The following is a 17,332-nucleotide window of genomic DNA, read 5'->3' as shown; positions in this document are numbered from 1 at the left end:
GCGTTATTTTTTCTCACCTGCATTGTGCTATTACTGTATTGTGACGTGGAACACTGGGTAATCAAGGAGGAACACCTTTACTTTTCACTGTCACATGTTGGAGTACTTTTAGCACAGTGTATTACATATGTCACAGTGTAGTATGTGTTTTTTGTGTAGAATCTGCTTTGAACACCTTCAAGCTTCACTGAATGATTTAGAAGTACATTGTCACAGTGTATAGCATATTTATCACCGTGCCGTAGTTTTTCACAGAGTCTTGATTGCAATAATTTATATTCTGGACATGTGTACTACATTGTTAATCCAAACTGGTTTTGTTGAAACATATAGACAATTACGTTCTCTCTCTCAAGGAGCCAGTCAACATGACTATTGTTAAAGTTGTTTGCAGTGAACTTTGCTAACTATAAACATAGACCTCCTACCGAAAGTGTGAACCTCCTGCCTAGGTACAGACCCTCTACCCTATGTGTGAACTTCCTGCCTAGGTACAGACCCTCTACCCTATGTGTGAACACTGCCCAACTAGGTACAGACCCTCTACCCTATGTGTGAACACTACCCATCTAGGTACAGACCCTCTACCCTATGTGTGAACACTGCCCAACTAGGTACAGACCCTCTACCCTATGTGTGAACACTGCCCAACTAGGTACAGACCCTCTACCTTATGTGTGAACACTGCCCAACTAGGTACAGACCCTCTACCCTATGTGTGAACACTGCCCAACTAGGCATAGACCCTCTACCCTATGTGTGAACACTGCCCAACTAGGTACAGACCCTCTACCTTATGTGTGAACACTGCCCAACTAGGTACAGACCCTCTACCCTATGTGTGAACACTGCCCAACTAGGTACACAGACCCTCTACCCTATGTGTGAACACTGCCCAACTAGGTACAGACCCTCTACCCTATGTGTGAACACTGCCCAACTAGGTACAGACCCTCTACCCTATGTGTGAACACTGCCCAACTAGGTACAGACCCTCTACCCTATGTGTGAACACTGCCCAACTAGGTACAGACCCTCTACCCTATGTGTGAACACTGCCCAACCTTAGGTACAGACCAACTCTACCCTATGTGTGAACACTGCCCAACTAGGGTACAGACCCTCTACCCTATGTGTGAACACTGCCCAACTAGGTACAGACCCTCTACCCTATGTGTGAACACTGCCCAACTAGGTACAGACCCTCTACCTATGTGTGAACACTGCCCAACTAGGTACAGACCCTCTACCCTATGTGTGAACACTGCCCAACTAGGTACAGACCCTCTACCCTATGTGTGAACACTGCCCAACTAGGTACAGACCCTCTACCCTATGTGTGAACACTGCCCAACTAGGTACAGACCCTCTACCCTATGTGTGAACACTGCCCAACTAGGTACAGACCCTCTACCCTATGTGTGAACACTGCCCAACTAGGTACAGACCCTCTACCTTATGTGTGAACACTGCCCAACTAGGTACAGACCCTCTACCCTATGTGTGAACACTGCCCAACTAGGTACAGACCCTCTACCTATGTGTGTGAACACTGCCCAACTAGGTACAGACCCTCTACCCTATGTGTGAACACTGCCCAACTAGGTACAGACCCTCTACCCTATGTGTGAACACTGCCCAACTAGGTACAGACCCTCTACCCTATGTGTGAACACTGCCCAACTAGGCATAGACCCTCTACCCTATGTGTGAACACTGCCCAACTAGGTACAGACCCTCTACCCTATGTGTGAACACTGCCCAACTAGGTACAGACCCTACCCTATGTGTGAACACTGCCCAACTAGGTACAGACCCTCTACCTATGTGTGAACACTGCCCAACTAGGTACAGACCCTCTACCCTATGTGTGAACACTGCCCAACTAGGTACAGACCCTCTACCCTATGTGTGTGAACACTGCCCAACTAGGTACAGACCCTCTACCCTATGTGTGAACACTGCCCAACTAGGTACAGACCCTCTACCCTATGTGTGAACACTGCCCAACTAGGTACAGACCCTCTACCCTATGTGTGAACACTGCCCAACTAGGTACAGACCCTCTACCCTATGTGTGAACACTGCCCAACTAGGTACAGACCCTCTACCCTATGTGTGAACACTGCCCAACTAGGTACAGACCTTCTACCCTACGTGTGAACACTGCCCAAAAGTATGGACCTGCAGCATTATCTGTGAACCTCTAACCAGAGTATAGTACCTCTGCCCTAGTTGTGAACAATCTGAAACGCTGAACACACTCAAGTCTGGGTCACTGAGCAAAATATGAACCTGCCTAACAAAGTTTAAACACTATCCCCAAGTGTTGACCCTTAGTCTGAGTGTTAACACTAACCCTAAACACTGACAACCCCTAGGCTACCCTAACTGTGAACCACATGCACTATGTGTTGACCCCCACCTGAGTGTGAACACTGACCCTAATAATTGAACTGTGAACCCCCTACTTTATGTTCTGTCCCCTCCCAGAGTGCAAACATTGACCCTAACATTGAAAACCCCTACCCTGTGAACTTCATACACTATGTGGTGACCCCTCCCTGAGTGTAAACACTAACCCTAAACACTGACACCCCTTCCTAACTGTGAACCCCATACAGTGAGACCTCCATGCTACAAGTGTCCCTTACCCTAAGCACAAACACTGACCCTAACCATTGACAACTCCGACCCTAACTGTGATCTCCTTACACTGTGTGGTAAACCCTAAAATGAGTGTGAACACTGACCAAAAGTAGGACCCCAACCAAAGAAGAAACCCATTCATAAGTAGTGACCTCCACTCAAAGTGTGAACACTAGTCCGAGATGTTGACCCCATGAATGTGGACCTGTACCCATATCATGGACCCTACTGACATTGCAGGCTACTGTATCCCTGCTGGGTCCACAACAACATGCAGCCTACAGAGTAGACTAATGCTTAGTCTCTGAAGACATAATAGTTTCATGATGGTTATTGCAATATTTCCCGTATTAGACACACGCTATGAAGACATCTCTGTTTCATGAAGCAATAGGTTCAGACGCCATACGACCGCCTCCGTGGTGTAGTGGTTAGAGCGTCCGCCTGGAGAGCGGAAGGTCGCGGGTTCGATCCCCGACCGCGTCATACCAAAAGACATTAAAATATAGTACTTGTGGTCCTGTCTGGCGCTCGGCATTAATGGGTACAAGAAGGACTGGTCAGCTCGGAGTCAGTATAATGTGTCTGAGTAGGGTATTCATGCTTCACTGCGGCATGGTATCTCTGTGGGCTAGCACTATAAAACCAGCTTAAGTCTGGGCTAGTACAAGCAACCGCACATACACATACACACGCATGCACGTCGTCATATGAGCGAAATATTCTCAAGCATGACGTAAAACCCAATTTCACCTCACCTCATAATAGTTTGATAGAAACAAATAATCCAAATTACATTGAAAAGGAGCCCCAGTTAGATGGGAGATCCTGAACCTGAGGAAATCTGCACTTACTTCATTTAGAGCTTTACCATTGCAGGGAGGGCTAGGCTGGAGGGAAAATAATGTGGTTGAGGAACTGTAAGTCAGACTGACTACAGAATAGTTGTCACTACTGTGGATGCATTCAGTGGGTCAGTTGTAGTACTGAAACCATTACAGTCTATGACTGCTTGTCAACTAATCCTCCCTACCCAAGTGACAGTGAATGCTGATCCACTTAACACAGACAATTGTTTGTCATGCAGGTGGAGTGGAACGGGGATAAGCCCCTAATCCTTTCATCTTATGTCGGCTTAGCAAGGTGTCATCGGCTTATACAGAAATATTTGTTTGCTGACTTAACCTTATAGTGCCATACAGGCACCTGTAAAACACATACATTGAGAAATTATATACTACAGTGCTTAAAGATACACATAAATGCTCCTTTCACATTGAATCTAGATATTTTTGAAAGAAATTGCTAAAAGATTCACATTTGTATGTACACACAGTCAGATTTGGCACAGGAAAATATTTTTAGAAATATAAAAAGATGTTAGTTCACATTTATGTTCACACTCAAATCTTGTGTAGAGAATTTAGTAGGAATCAATTATGCACAACATGCAGATTTGTATACTCATTTTGTCAAACCTTTCCAGGATAGTGATAAAACATGCAGAAACAAATTTAAATGTTATGTAATTAATTAAAATAAATTAATTCATGCAGCAAAGGAAAATCAATCATTGGGCCATGTATTCATATAAATACCTTTGAATATACACAGATATTTATATGTATTATAAGGGTGAAGTATACAACTACTATTGTTTGTTAACATGAGAATTAATAGTACCTGTCCCTTGTTTACCTGATTCCAAAATGTGGAAACAATTGAAACAGAAGTCTTGTCACAACTTAAATTTTGTAAACATTTTGTCCTGACCAAGCAATTACTGTCATGAAATATTGAAATGGCGTACACTGTGTTGGATTTGCCAGCAGATGTTTTACTGTGACAGGCAAATATTTGCCCCTGCAAAGGTGACATTAGTTCCACAATCACACAAAACCTCACAATATGAGTTTAAAAGTGAATAATCCTGATTAATCTCCAATTTTCTCGACTGTGTCAGTTTTTGTACATCAATATTAGCATAGAAGTCTGTTCCATGCACACAGAGCTACACAACTGTGACATGTCTACATGTGTAAACCAACAAACCCTAGGGTAAAACAAACTGTTCAACAAACTGACAAATCCTTGTTTGTAAGACAATAGTTTATCTAACCTCTGATCCGACTACTGTTTGTTTTTCTGCTGATAACGCCCTTTATCTGACGAATCTCCCACACAGATCATTGTAGGAAGACAATGCAACCGCTGGAGCATGGCGATCCCACATTTCACCGACCCAACCCTTACCATTGGTCAAGCCAGCAAGGCTCTACTCCCACATAATTAAAACTCACACCAATTAATGAAGAGATTAATTGCTATTGCTCCAGGTCATGTGTTTTGTTTATGGGACAATAGCACAGCATGTCGGAAGACAATGGTTGGAGAGGGTGCCAGTGTTTGAGCATTGTGCCAGGGTGTTGGTACAAGACATGGGGAGAGTATATATATGCTGAACACTGCTGGGTGTTCAGAATACATGGACATGTGCTAGATCAGAACCTGAAGAGATATTACAGTGTAGAATTGTGTCATCAGTCATGTTTCTGGACAGTGTTCTTCTCTGTAGTGGATATTACCATCCCTATAAGAAAATGAAAATAGGTTTGTATGGTGACAATGGCATCTTGCATTTTAAATTACATTCCACATGGCTGTTTTACATCTGACTAGATACAGTACCTGAGGTAGAAGTGAGTGAGGTATTGAAAGTATTTCTGTGAATCATTGTCAGGTATTTAGTTATCAGGAAAATAGTACTTTTTACCAAGTGTAGCACAATTCTGGGTGTGGCAAATAGTACTTTATTTTGGCCATTAGCAATGTGCGCTGAATATAGTATCACTGCATAACTGAATATTTCTTCTGAAATAGCCAAATATGCTCCATGTGGCCATATTATTGTCTTGGTGGTATGTGAAGAGAAGGGAACAAAGCACTGTCTGTTTTTGATAGTTCTCTTCCCAGTATCTGCCGACACAGCATTAAGCACTCTCAAGTGATAGTGTATTGGGATCACTTGTCACAGAATGTCTCATTGTTTCACGTTATAGCAATGCTAATGCCACTTGTATTGTGTTTATAGGTTTCAGCTTTATTATTTCATAGTACACTATAACCAGTAATAAGGGTGATTTTTCTTTTTGTTTATTACTAACTGCAAGGGTTTTGAATTGTATAGTTAGACAAATGTAATATTTCACTTAGAAAAAATTATTTATTGCCTTTTGACCAAAGTATGACTTAATGTTGCAGATACATTGAGCTGTTAGTAAGAGAACTGAAATTGTAATCTGGTTGGATGTTTAAGCTTTTTGTTCAATATGTATTTAGTAAAATTATCTAATCCTGTTTTTGACTGTATCAGAGATAAATCCCAATGTTTTTCTATATCACTGATTGTTTTGTCACCTGCATGTATTGTGTGCAGTCAGTGGCCATGTTGAATGTTGTCTGGTGCTGAAATGGCTGATCTTGACCTTAGGCAGCCCCATTACTTTCTTGAAAGTTGATAGGTTCTCTTCATTTCTAAGTACATACATATTAATAACTTGCCAAACTTTTGGGATTTTGGAATAATAAAATTGTCAAATAGTTTTGAGGCAACTTTTGAGTCGTTACCAAAGATTGTAATGACAGTATCAGATTGTTTTCCTATTTAGCCAGACTACTGGGACGGTCACACCCTAAACCTGGGAGACACAGCCATTATATGTGTTGTTTGTTCTTATGCTGTGTATTTCATTTGTAGGCTGGGTGGACAACAACCTATATGAGACAGCCAGTGCAATGCACCACGACCGAGTGTGGGGGGGACAACGACTTGTACTGCCACGGGGGCGACCCTATGGATATCCGCCACCCCCGGTACGGTCCTGTGTCCCCCGAGGATGCAGTGTGGGCAGATGAGCAGTACAGTCCACAGGACACCAGGCCACATAGACGATCACAGGTAACGCAGATTACACAAATTATTTCAGTGTATATTTTTTAATAATTATAAGGATTGTTTATGAATCAGACTATAACAAGACTCTTACTTTTACAAACACGTGAAGATCTGGGTTAGGATTGGTTTTCTGTAATCCATGCTTGTCATAAGAGGTGACTAACGAGTGGTCATGCTCTCTGACTTGGTTGACACATGGTATTGTATCCCAACTGCGTAGATCAATGCTCATACTGTTGATCACTATATTGTCTGGTCCAGACCGATTATTTACAGACCGCCGCCATATAGCTGGAATATTGCTGAGTGTGGCGTTAAGCAACAAACCAATAGTGTTGGGAATTGGTTGAAATCTCACAATTGATGATTGCTTCGAGAAATCATCGGAAAAAAATGGTTAGCGTCATTTCTCGGATTTTCCTATCCAGGTTGTTATTGCAGATAAGGATAACATGATACAACTTGCTACTTTAAAGTGATGACTAATATATCATGAACATCAACTTCCCAGAGTCTTCAACAAATATTCAGTCATGACTTTTCAGTTAGTGAAGTGAGTTAATTAAACACATTTTCAGTCCCTGACAACCTCGAAGATATGTTCCTTCAACAAGTGTTTCAAAGACTAAAACAGTAGTTCCAAAATCGTGTGTGTTCGAGAAAATGAATAAATGTGATCGACTGCTTGGTCGTTTGGTCACTGCGACCAGTCTTCTATTATTTCAATTAATCGGAACACCACTACACACCAACCAACCTGCCAACAAATTTTGGCATGATTTTGTTTCCATATTTGAAATATGGTTTGTATGATTGATATTCCCTGTGTGTTTTCAGTCTCGAGGAAGTCATGATAGGCCCAAGATGTCTGGCAGTAGAGTGCAGGCTCCTCTCGCAGTGCCTGAGCCCATCGAGATAGCAGACTACTGTACAGTGAAGGTAGGCACAGATTTCTTTTGTTTTTACGAATATATATAACGCCTTTCCAGGCTTCATATCCTGCAATCCGGCAATTTTGAACAAACTTTGTAGACTGTGCCTGTAGACAGTGGACATGATTCCTCTCTTGTGCCTTGTCCAGGATGCTGTGAACACGTTCGAGCCTCTGGAGAACGACTACGGAACAGTGCAGGACGCTCTACCTCGGGGGAAACTCCATCGTGTCAAGTCCTCCTCTGGCAAGAAAGAAAAAGGTAGGTTGTTAAGACCCTTGGGGCTTAAGACCCAGACGCCGTCAGTTGCACTTTTCAGTGATGAAGGCTTTGACATATTAGGTATCTTTTTGACATGGTTACACCCGTATGAATACAGTAGTGGAATAAAGTAAGACTAGCTATGTACCAGTTCAGATGGAAAAGTAGGATAGGATGTGAGAATGTTGCCTTGCAGTTTATTGGTTCCATGTAACGAGCTGTTGAAATAAGAGAGTAATCATTTTCTGTCCTAGCCTCTGTGGCTCGTTGGTCTAGGGGTATGATTCTTTGTGTGCAAGAGGTACTCAAAAGTACAGGTATACGGTTCAGAGCTACAGATAACTTTTCGCTTGTGTTCATCTTAATTGGGTACACTAATTTTCCTTTGAGTAACCAAATAAATTGTACCCACCTCACGCAATTGGGTATTTTGCCATTTTCCATTAATTGTAAAAATATATTAAAGTTTAAATGTTGGTTTACATGTTTGTTATTTATATTTGATCTGTTATAAATATGAGAAACGATAAGAAAGACTGCAAGTTGCCAAGTCCAGGTGCTGAAATAGAAACTCTCAATATACCTCAGTTATTTTATCTATTTTTGTTTGTACGCATGTAACATCAAATCTATTGAGTATTTACAAATTGAAGCGTACTTGTACGCAATAGACTTAATAGGAAGTGAGATTTCACATAAATATTTGCGCATCTTATCTGTTCCTCTGCGGTTTGTTGAAGAATTATATATGAGCTGTGACTTTTAAATATTTCTAATTTCTTCACAGGTTCCGATTCGGAAGACTCTGACTTCAGTTCACTGGAGCGTGACCAGCATGAAGAGGTGGCCCCAACTGCTAGGGTCACTAGGCGCCCCACCCCCTACAGGAAGAAGGGCAAACAGAGATCTCAAGACAGTGCCATGCAGTCCGTAGACAAACGAAGGCCTATCGGGCTTCCGAGGGGGACCACATTTGGGGGGAAATGTAAGTAGCTTGTTGATAATGCGTCAGCTTACATCATCAGAGAGCAAAAGTATCCAGTGGTCTTTCTAAGCTGGAGATGGTTTTATTGGTCTTGTAGAAAATAAATGACTACTCAGCATTATTATATTTTATTATTAATTATGCAGTTTGTGCTATTATTCTTTCAAGAAACAATATATTGTCTGTTATTGTATATTCTAGAGTACTATCAGTAATACTACATTCCACAGATCACTGGCATTTTGTTGTGTTCACTACTGTTTTCTCTCAGCAGTTCGCAGCAACTCCCCGTCGGAAGGGAGTGAGGGGACCGGGGACGAGTGTCCCGGCAGGAGGAAGGAGAAGAAGAGGCGGTCATTCCGTCGTCAGAAAGGCTTCGTAGTCAGCCAGAGTCCAGGGAGAGCCATCAGTCCACCCATGTCCGACAGTGACCACATTGTCGGATCCCCCCCTGGTACGTGTAACACTAAAATATCTTCAACCTGATTAATTACAACAATATTTTAACAGTTCATGACTTGGGAATCTTTTTTTTTTTTTTTTAAATTCTTCTTGATTTAAAATAATTGGTTTCTTGATAGGTAAATTGTTCCTAATTTCATAAATCTATTTTCCTGATTGTTTGTATATCACAACAACTGTTTCTACTTCCAGGTCGCCCATTTCATAACGAGAATCAGTTTGAGCCTATGATTCCCCCTTACTCCACTATGCCACACAGTCGGGTGAGTACATCAGTGAGTGTAGTCTTCATCATCCCAGTAGTATGTTAGATAAACTTGTAGGGATTCCTGGTTAGAATAGATCGTAGGCAACATAGCTTATCACATAGATTGGTGGTCAGGTTTTGTAGCTTGGTTGGTGATGTGTTGCTACCCGACAGGTTTAATTGTTCATAACAATATCAAAGACAGGACATGACCATAATATTTAGATCTTGTTATCTAATTGTCATCAGAAAAAACTAGCAATATTTGTGGAGCCCCTGTTAAGGGTCTTTGCTAAATCCCCATATAATACATTATGTTGGTCCTTGTGTGATGCAGTTTCCCACAGAGGAGACGGAATGATGGCGGCAACCAGTTCCTGGTGAAACTGAAGTCCAAAACAATGCGGGACCCAGAGAAGCAGAGGAAGAAGGAGGAGAAGAGACGACAGAAAGAGGAGGTAGGCAATGAGGTCATGAACCCTCCCTTGGTCCTGGTCTGTCATGTTAGTTATGTCTGACATGGTGTTTCCCCACTGAGGCTGCAGAAAAATACAGTTTAAATTCCCAAATTGGAATTATATATTACCCAATCCATGTAATCTTGTAATAAATAATGTAATGGTAAATAGTAAGTTTATTTAAAAGAAATGTTTCCATGCCAGGGGCACTTAGCTTTTTGTCACTAGCGTTTACCTGGCAGCTATCATGAAGCAAATATTGTTAACTGTGGTACACTCAACAGGGTGAAGAGTTCAGGACTTTCTGTAAAATGATTGAACATAAAGATCAGATGTAAAATAGTTTCTGTAAATAGAAAACAAATCTGTGACAAAGTGACTTAGATCTCTTGACAAATTCTATTGCAAAAGCATTAAAAAAAATTATGTATTAATATATTACTTTACTGTTATTGTTCATTTTGATCGCTGTGATGAAACTGCCATGTGATTCCTCCCTCCAGGTCACATGTTACTTTATAGTGGGGTAGTGTTATACTGAGGGAGGAAGGGATCCAGGAACACTGATCAATATCACCGGTTGTTTATGTGGTTGCTAGGGGCAACTAGCTTGTGTGGTCAACATGCTGTACTTTGGATATTGGAAATAAGTTTCTTTATGTGTGTGCTTTATAGTGAAGGAGACATTGTTGCCTACAGCACTGATGGAATAATTCCTAAGGACTTTCACTATAACAACTGTGTCACTTATCAGCTGTTTTCTGACTTATCGAATACCTAAGTATCAAGTTACATTAGATTCTGGTATTGATCTTTTCCGAGTGCTTTAATTCAAACAGTAGATTAGGGAATAGCAATAGTTGGGATATTGGATTATTTGTAAAAGATGTAAGCTGAGTAATGGGTTGTTCAGCCTCAGTGTGCTCCACTGTGGGTGTGAGTGGCTACTCCAGATTTTACGTGGGACAGGAGGACGATGAGTCTCAGGTGATGTGACACTTGGCATGGTGCTTAGGAAAGAACAACGTGTATTTAAATATATCAATATAAGCCACAATTTTGTATCATGGATCATTTTGATGGTTCTAATGAGAAAAATTGTACTCAATTTATTAATTTTGTCTATAAAACTAGAAGTATGAATTATATCAGTATGCTAGTGGTCAAAATATTTTTGGAAGATAAGGACTGCCTGAACTGATTTGAAGACCTTGAATACACCCAGAACTCATTCCTCATTTGGTACACAGTACATATGTACATCGGATCAAAATGAGCAATTGACTAGTTTACTATAACCTATTTTGAAACTTCCCCTGAAGTTCCTCCCATGCCTCAGGGCGGTGGGGTAGCCTAATGGTTAAAGCTTTGGCTCGTCACGCCGAAGACCAGGGTTCGAATCCCCACATGGGCACAATGTGTGAAGCCCATTTCTGGTGTCCCCCGCCGTGATGTTGCTGGAATATTGCTAAAAGCGGCGTAAAACCAAACTCAGTCAGTCAGTCCTCCCATGCCTCAGCAGGTACCTCCAGTTCTGTGTAGGATTCTAATGTCCATGTTATTGCAGGAGAAGCGCCTTAAGGAGGAGAGGAAGATGAAGAAGAACCCCAGCAAGAGTTCTGGTCCGTCCCAGAGCGGCTGTTGCCTGGAAGACTTCCCCACCTCCACCGACAATCCCCTCATCCCACTGTTTGTGGAGAAGTGTATCATCTTCATCGAGGAGGAAGGTGAGTTCAAATTCTCCAAACATACAGTGTATCATTGAGTGCTTTTGGGATGTTTCAAATTGATATACATCACAGGACAACTGACCAGCACAACCATATCCCTCTGCTACTGCCGTGTTTTGGACCTACAGCAAACTAAACCTATTTTCATATTACAATTGTGTACTTATTCTCTATGGGAAGACATTTGGTGTGCCAAGTAGCTTCATACACAAATTTCCCTGCCAAGATTGAATTAATGTGAAAGTACATTATAGTTTTAGGTCAGCTATGTCCAGGCCTGGTATAACATGTGGTATATCTTTCAGGTCTGTACGCAGAAGGTATCTACCGAATACCTGGCAATAAGGGGCAGGTGGATCTTCTCACATCCAAGTTTAATGAAGGTGAGTGGCTTAGCATCCATCATTAACACAAACACTTGTCCTTATAATCCACATCCCTATCCAGGTTCTGCAGGGCGACGTTGCCTAAAATATAATATCAAGACGGATAGGAAATATATAAACCTTTTCTTTTCCTATGTATGTTTATTCTTGCGCATACAGGCGATGGGGTAGCCTAGTGGTTAAGGCGTTTGCTCATCATGCTGAGGACCCGGGTTTGATTTCCCCCATGTGCACAATGTGTGTCCAATTACTGGTGTCCCCCGCTGTGATATTGCTGGAATATTGCAAAAAGCTAAACTAAACTCACCCACTCACTCACTCTTACACAAACATCAGAAACTGTGCTTTGAATAAATCCTCATCTTTGTGGTACTTGTTGCAGACATCAACACGGACATTCATTCACTAGATATACAAGTGAATGCAGTGGCTACCATCTTGAAACAGTTCTTCATGGACCTGACCGAGCCCCTCATCCCAGTGCAGCTGTACGATGAACTCATCATTGCAGCAGGTAGGTCCCATTAGCTCAGTCCATGTGCTTCGTATTGGTGTAAATCTTGTGTCAGCAGTTGCAGGAATGGCGTTTCCATGGTAACCTTAGAGAATACAGGTTACACATTATTCCTAGCTATTCGTGGCTGGATTGGGTGGTCAACCTGGGTCACTTGGTTGAGTTGTGGATAGTAGCGGTCATTGGTACAGGCTTAATTATTGGCCTGGTCCATTGATAGTTGATTAAGGTCTTTCGTACTTACACAATGTGTTACACCATGATATGATTGTCATAAGTAAAGGACACGTAACATCTACAATTGTAACATCACAGTTTATACCACCTTTTTAAGCAGCCACGTATTATTATATTACACATGTATTGATAAGACCCTGTCGAAGAACACAGTTGCTTGTGACAATTCTTCTGATGCACGATATTCGCCTTGGAAGTGTAGCGCCCATTGATTTTTAAGGGGCAGGAAATGCTTCAAAGAAGGTTAAAGTACTAAATGTGTTTCTGCTTACATAATAGAAATAAGTTGAGTCTGTACATAATTCATTTGTGCATCTAGATGGAAAAGACAGAAAAGGTAAAAGCTGCGACAACTTGGCTTGAAATCTTACTTACATTCACTATTTTGTGTAATTTTATGTTTTATTCTCGGAGGTAGGTGTCTGAGCACAACTAATACTGTAGAAACACTGCTGCGCCATTAGAATATGTGTCCTAGAACGCCAACTAAACCTGGCTCCTATATTAGCAATGGGAACAGCTTGTACACAAGCCATGTCATTAATCACTCAGCAAGTATCTGCCTTGCACATTAAGAGGGAAGTGCTTAGTTATCACTTTCTATCTTACTAATATAGATTCTGTTGAAGATATCTCTGCCTCTGGTGTTTTGGTACCTCTCAATTAGATGTTCTCTTTTTTTCTTCACAAATAAATAATTATGTTTTTATTGTTTGCAAATGAAAAGTAAATGACACACCAGTAAATTAATTAGGAATGTTGCATGTTAGCATGAGTAAATTCTGCACCAAGTAATTTCAATTTGGATATGAGGTTTGTGGATATATATTGTATATGATATTGTTGCTTATAACACAAGTAAACAGAGCTTATATTGGTGTAAATCTATAATCAACCCTAATGGATGGAAATGAAAATCTGTGGAAATACTGGCATGTGTTGTTACATGAACGGCCATTGTGTTGTAGGTGTTCGAGACAAGAGCAGTCGGTTGTTAGCCCTGCGAGGAGTCCTCAAGAAACTGCCTGATCAGAAGTACAAACAGAACTTTGAAGTACTGAAGTATCTTATCACACATCTACACAGGTAGGTCTTGTCAGACAGTTGGTCAGGACATTTACATACATGGGTTCAATGTGTTATATGCCCCATTCCAACCTGTTATACAAAATACCTAAATGAAATATTCTGACTTCTTTGAGCTGCAAGTTGGGATGTACAATATTGAAGAAACTTAATGGATAACAACAGGTACCGCATGACAATGGTACGAGAATCTGTTGTTATCCATAAAGTTTGTTCATTATTGAAATATTCTGATAAACCTGATACGAAGTGAAAGTGCTGCTCTTCAGTCAAAAAGTTGATGCAAGTGTATGTACTTCCGGTTCAATTTGATTTTATGGTAGTACAGTTGGTAATTATAGCTGTAATACAATGGGTATAATCTGGGTGCTTTGTGTAATCTGGGTGCATTGTGTAATCTGGGTATGTTGTGTAAGCTGGGTGCATTGCCTACATGCATTGTGTTAATCTGGGTATGTTGTGTAATCTGGGTGCATTGTGTAATCTGGGAATGTTGTGTAATCTGGGTGCATTGCCTACATGCATTGTGTTAATCTGGGTATGTTGTGTTACAGAGTATCAGAACACAGCGAGCACAACAGCATGGATGATTCCAACCTGGCCCGATGCTGGTGGCCGACCCTGATGCGGGTGGAGATCACGTCGTACGAGCAGATGGGCCAGTACTCTGTGTTCCTGGTCAACATCATGCAAACCCTCATTGAACAATATAACTTCTTCTTCCACGGCGGGGACGAGGTATGAGGGCGCCGCCACACCACACAGGCATCAACCCACAGCTGCCAAACTCACCTGGCGGCACCGATGACGCAGCAAGCCCGACCAACAGCAGGAAATATGTTCTGCTTTGTGCGATTTTCTACTCACGATGTGCCACGTCACATCTCAAGTGCAACGCATAATACCCAGAAAACAGTGTTCATCATCTGTATGTGGCCATATGGGAGGTAGAGACGCCGCCGCTATGTGTTAAGCTTGGCATATCAAGTGCTGAATCATTGTGCGACCAGTGTGTGCTGGTATTTCACATTGCCTTAACCCATTACCCTTGTGGTATACTGGTTAGTCGGTCAAGCCGAACAGCCATTTGCTCGGCTGTCGGCCACGACTCACAGTTATGGCAAATTGTTGCTCTCTCTGTTGTTAATGCTTGTTACTTTTATACCTTCTTTAACGCGGCGTGTCACACGCCACAGCCTACCGCAACACCAGACTGACGAACCGACAGATGGACACAGGTCATAGTTAGTTGTTGTCATTACATCCATGTACGGTGTTTGTATATTTGTGCATAGTTGTTGATCGTGGTGTTTTTAATCATGATTACTCAATAGGCATATACAATAGCATACTACCGGCTCATTTCCCATTTCTGTTTACACCATTGACGATCCAAATATAATTGATTTCTTTGTTGTTAATTTAAAGACCTTTTTTATCTGTGATAAATGAACTCGCTGTTCTGTAAATGTGTATTCTAGAGGACTGTGCCCTATTGGAGTGTTAGTGTTGTTTTAGAATTAGCCGATCTTGGTGCTGAGAATTGTTCGACCAGTAGCCAGAGCAGGAAGAGGGCAAGTCTCCCTCACAGATCCTGTTCGCAGAATCAACTGTTATCGTCTTTAATATTTATATATGCTGAGACCGTTACGGCAGTTCTGGTAGTGATAGTGGTGGCCATGAAGCAGTATCTGCAACCTTTCACTCTGTAAAATTGTACATATTTCTAATTTAAGACATAAGATTGTTGTCGCCTTTTGTGTCAAATGAATAAATGTATGATGCTCATGTGAAGTTCTTATTTTGTTGGTTTTAAAATGAAGAAAGGAACAAATAGGTGTTAAGTTCCGATATTAACAAGCCTGCCTGAAAAATCATGAAGGGGTCTTCTCATGGTAATTTGGGGAGGAAGTTTCTGTCTATTTGAGCTCATGAACCTTTGCTGATTTTGACAGCCAGCAAAGTAATTTTTCAACAACTTAAATCAACCAAGGTGTATATGTATAAAACTTGTTTGGTTGAGGAGTCTGAAATTTGAAAGATCAATATTGTCAATATATTAAATATTTTTAAATATTTCAACTAAATGCTAAGTATTGCCCAGTAATCGTACATATCAGGTCCATAATGTTGGGCACAGTATTACAACCTGACTGTTTGGAACGAAGCCTTCAGTCTGTTGAACTTAGAGCAAGAGCCTTGTGCTGTCAGTCAGCGTCAGACATTTAGCCCTCTTGATTGGCAGTTGTGGGCTTGCATGTTCAACTAGAAACACAAGGTTGTGACATATGTCCATTTCCATCCCATATCATTTTGTGGTTAATAAACGTGGAAATGAAATAGAAATCTGGGATATTAGGGCAGGTTGCTAAATATGTACTTACAATTACTGACTTTGTTGCCATCGCCACTGCTGTAAATTTTGTTCACAATTACATTTACTTCTTCAATTTAACAAATGTAACCCCTATCCAGATTGAATGTGAAGTCACAAAGCACAAGATTCATTTCAATCAAAGTTGTAGATCGATCTCAAATGTCACTCATAATCATTGAAAGCAAGTTGAGTTCATGAAATGGGAAGCTTCATTTCAGCCGAGCTCCTCTCATACATTGACAGTCAGACAATCATAAACATCCTTATTTTCTAAATCAACATTGTTCTATTTTTATCCTGTCAATTTTGCTACCACAAACAACCAACTTCATCGGTAAATGATTCTGTTGTGTGACTTGCATGAATCTTGATATCACAGGTTAGATGTCTAAGAAATTAATATTGTTTGTTATGACAATAAGCATGATTATGCTCATTTAAATTTGAAATGGATGGAGCTCACAAAGGACCTTGACCTTCCTACATCTCTCGTACAGGTGTTGGGGCTAAGAAAAGAATATGGAGGCTGTACATATGTAATACTAATGTCACATGAGTATTATGAGAGGATCAGTGACAGGTCAGGCCAAATGATTGGGGTCGTGTCACTTGCACAAGTGATGTCTGTGATATGTGTTTGCCTTCGCAGTCATAACATGGAGTCATTGTGTGCAACTACTTAGTCAGATAGAATATGGGCTTGTTGAGTTCGTATGACCCCCCAGCAACAATACTAAATCAAAATTGTTATTTCACAAACGGATCTTGTTGATCCTTATGTATACCAGACTGCCTTGCTGAGGTGATATTGTGTTCACTGATGCATATCACGTTTCAATGGTGAGTACATGTTCCGGTTCCCCGAACACCGGTACGACAGACAGTGGGCAGGGCTGGTCCATCAGTATTGACTATAGGTAAACAACATTTTATTTGCTTTGAATATCCTGTAACGTGTACACTGCTTTGACAATGTTCTGTCTCAAACTTTTTGTCATGAATAAACTGGAAACAATTTACAGTGGAAATACAGTTGTTGCTTTTCATTTTGTG

General features: G+C 41.1%; 1 protein-coding gene across 1 annotated transcript in view; it reads left to right on the top strand.

Moving 5' to 3' along the window:
• Positions 1-17,307, top strand: part of LOC124283982 (rho GTPase-activating protein 190-like) — an 84,313-nt gene extending 67,006 nt beyond the window's left edge. Inside the window, 14 exon segments of the mRNA XM_046720033.1 lie at positions 6,407-6,607; positions 7,442-7,543; positions 7,686-7,797; positions 8,585-8,782; positions 9,054-9,236; positions 9,437-9,507; positions 9,636-9,643; positions 9,829-9,949; positions 11,517-11,676; positions 11,985-12,062; positions 12,448-12,579; positions 13,136-13,153; positions 13,785-13,902; positions 14,457-17,307. Of these exon segments, the coding sequence (XP_046575989.1) occupies positions 6,407-6,607; positions 7,442-7,543; positions 7,686-7,797; positions 8,585-8,782; positions 9,054-9,236; positions 9,437-9,507; positions 9,636-9,643; positions 9,829-9,949; positions 11,517-11,676; positions 11,985-12,062; positions 12,448-12,579; positions 13,136-13,153; positions 13,785-13,902; positions 14,457-14,646 (1,692 nt within the window). The 3' untranslated portion in view covers positions 14,647-17,307.
• The last annotated feature ends 25 nt before the right edge of the window (positions 17,308-17,332 follow it).

Source organism: Haliotis rubra, unplaced genomic scaffold, assembly GCF_003918875.1.
Source record: "Haliotis rubra isolate DU_JTF1 unplaced genomic scaffold, ASM391887v1 Scf326, whole genome shotgun sequence".
In the NCBI taxonomy this organism is placed as follows: Eukaryota; Metazoa; Mollusca; class Gastropoda; order Lepetellida; family Haliotidae; genus Haliotis; species Haliotis rubra.
The sequence above is the reverse complement of the archived record's forward strand: the minus strand, read 5'-3'. Positions and strand labels throughout refer to the sequence as shown.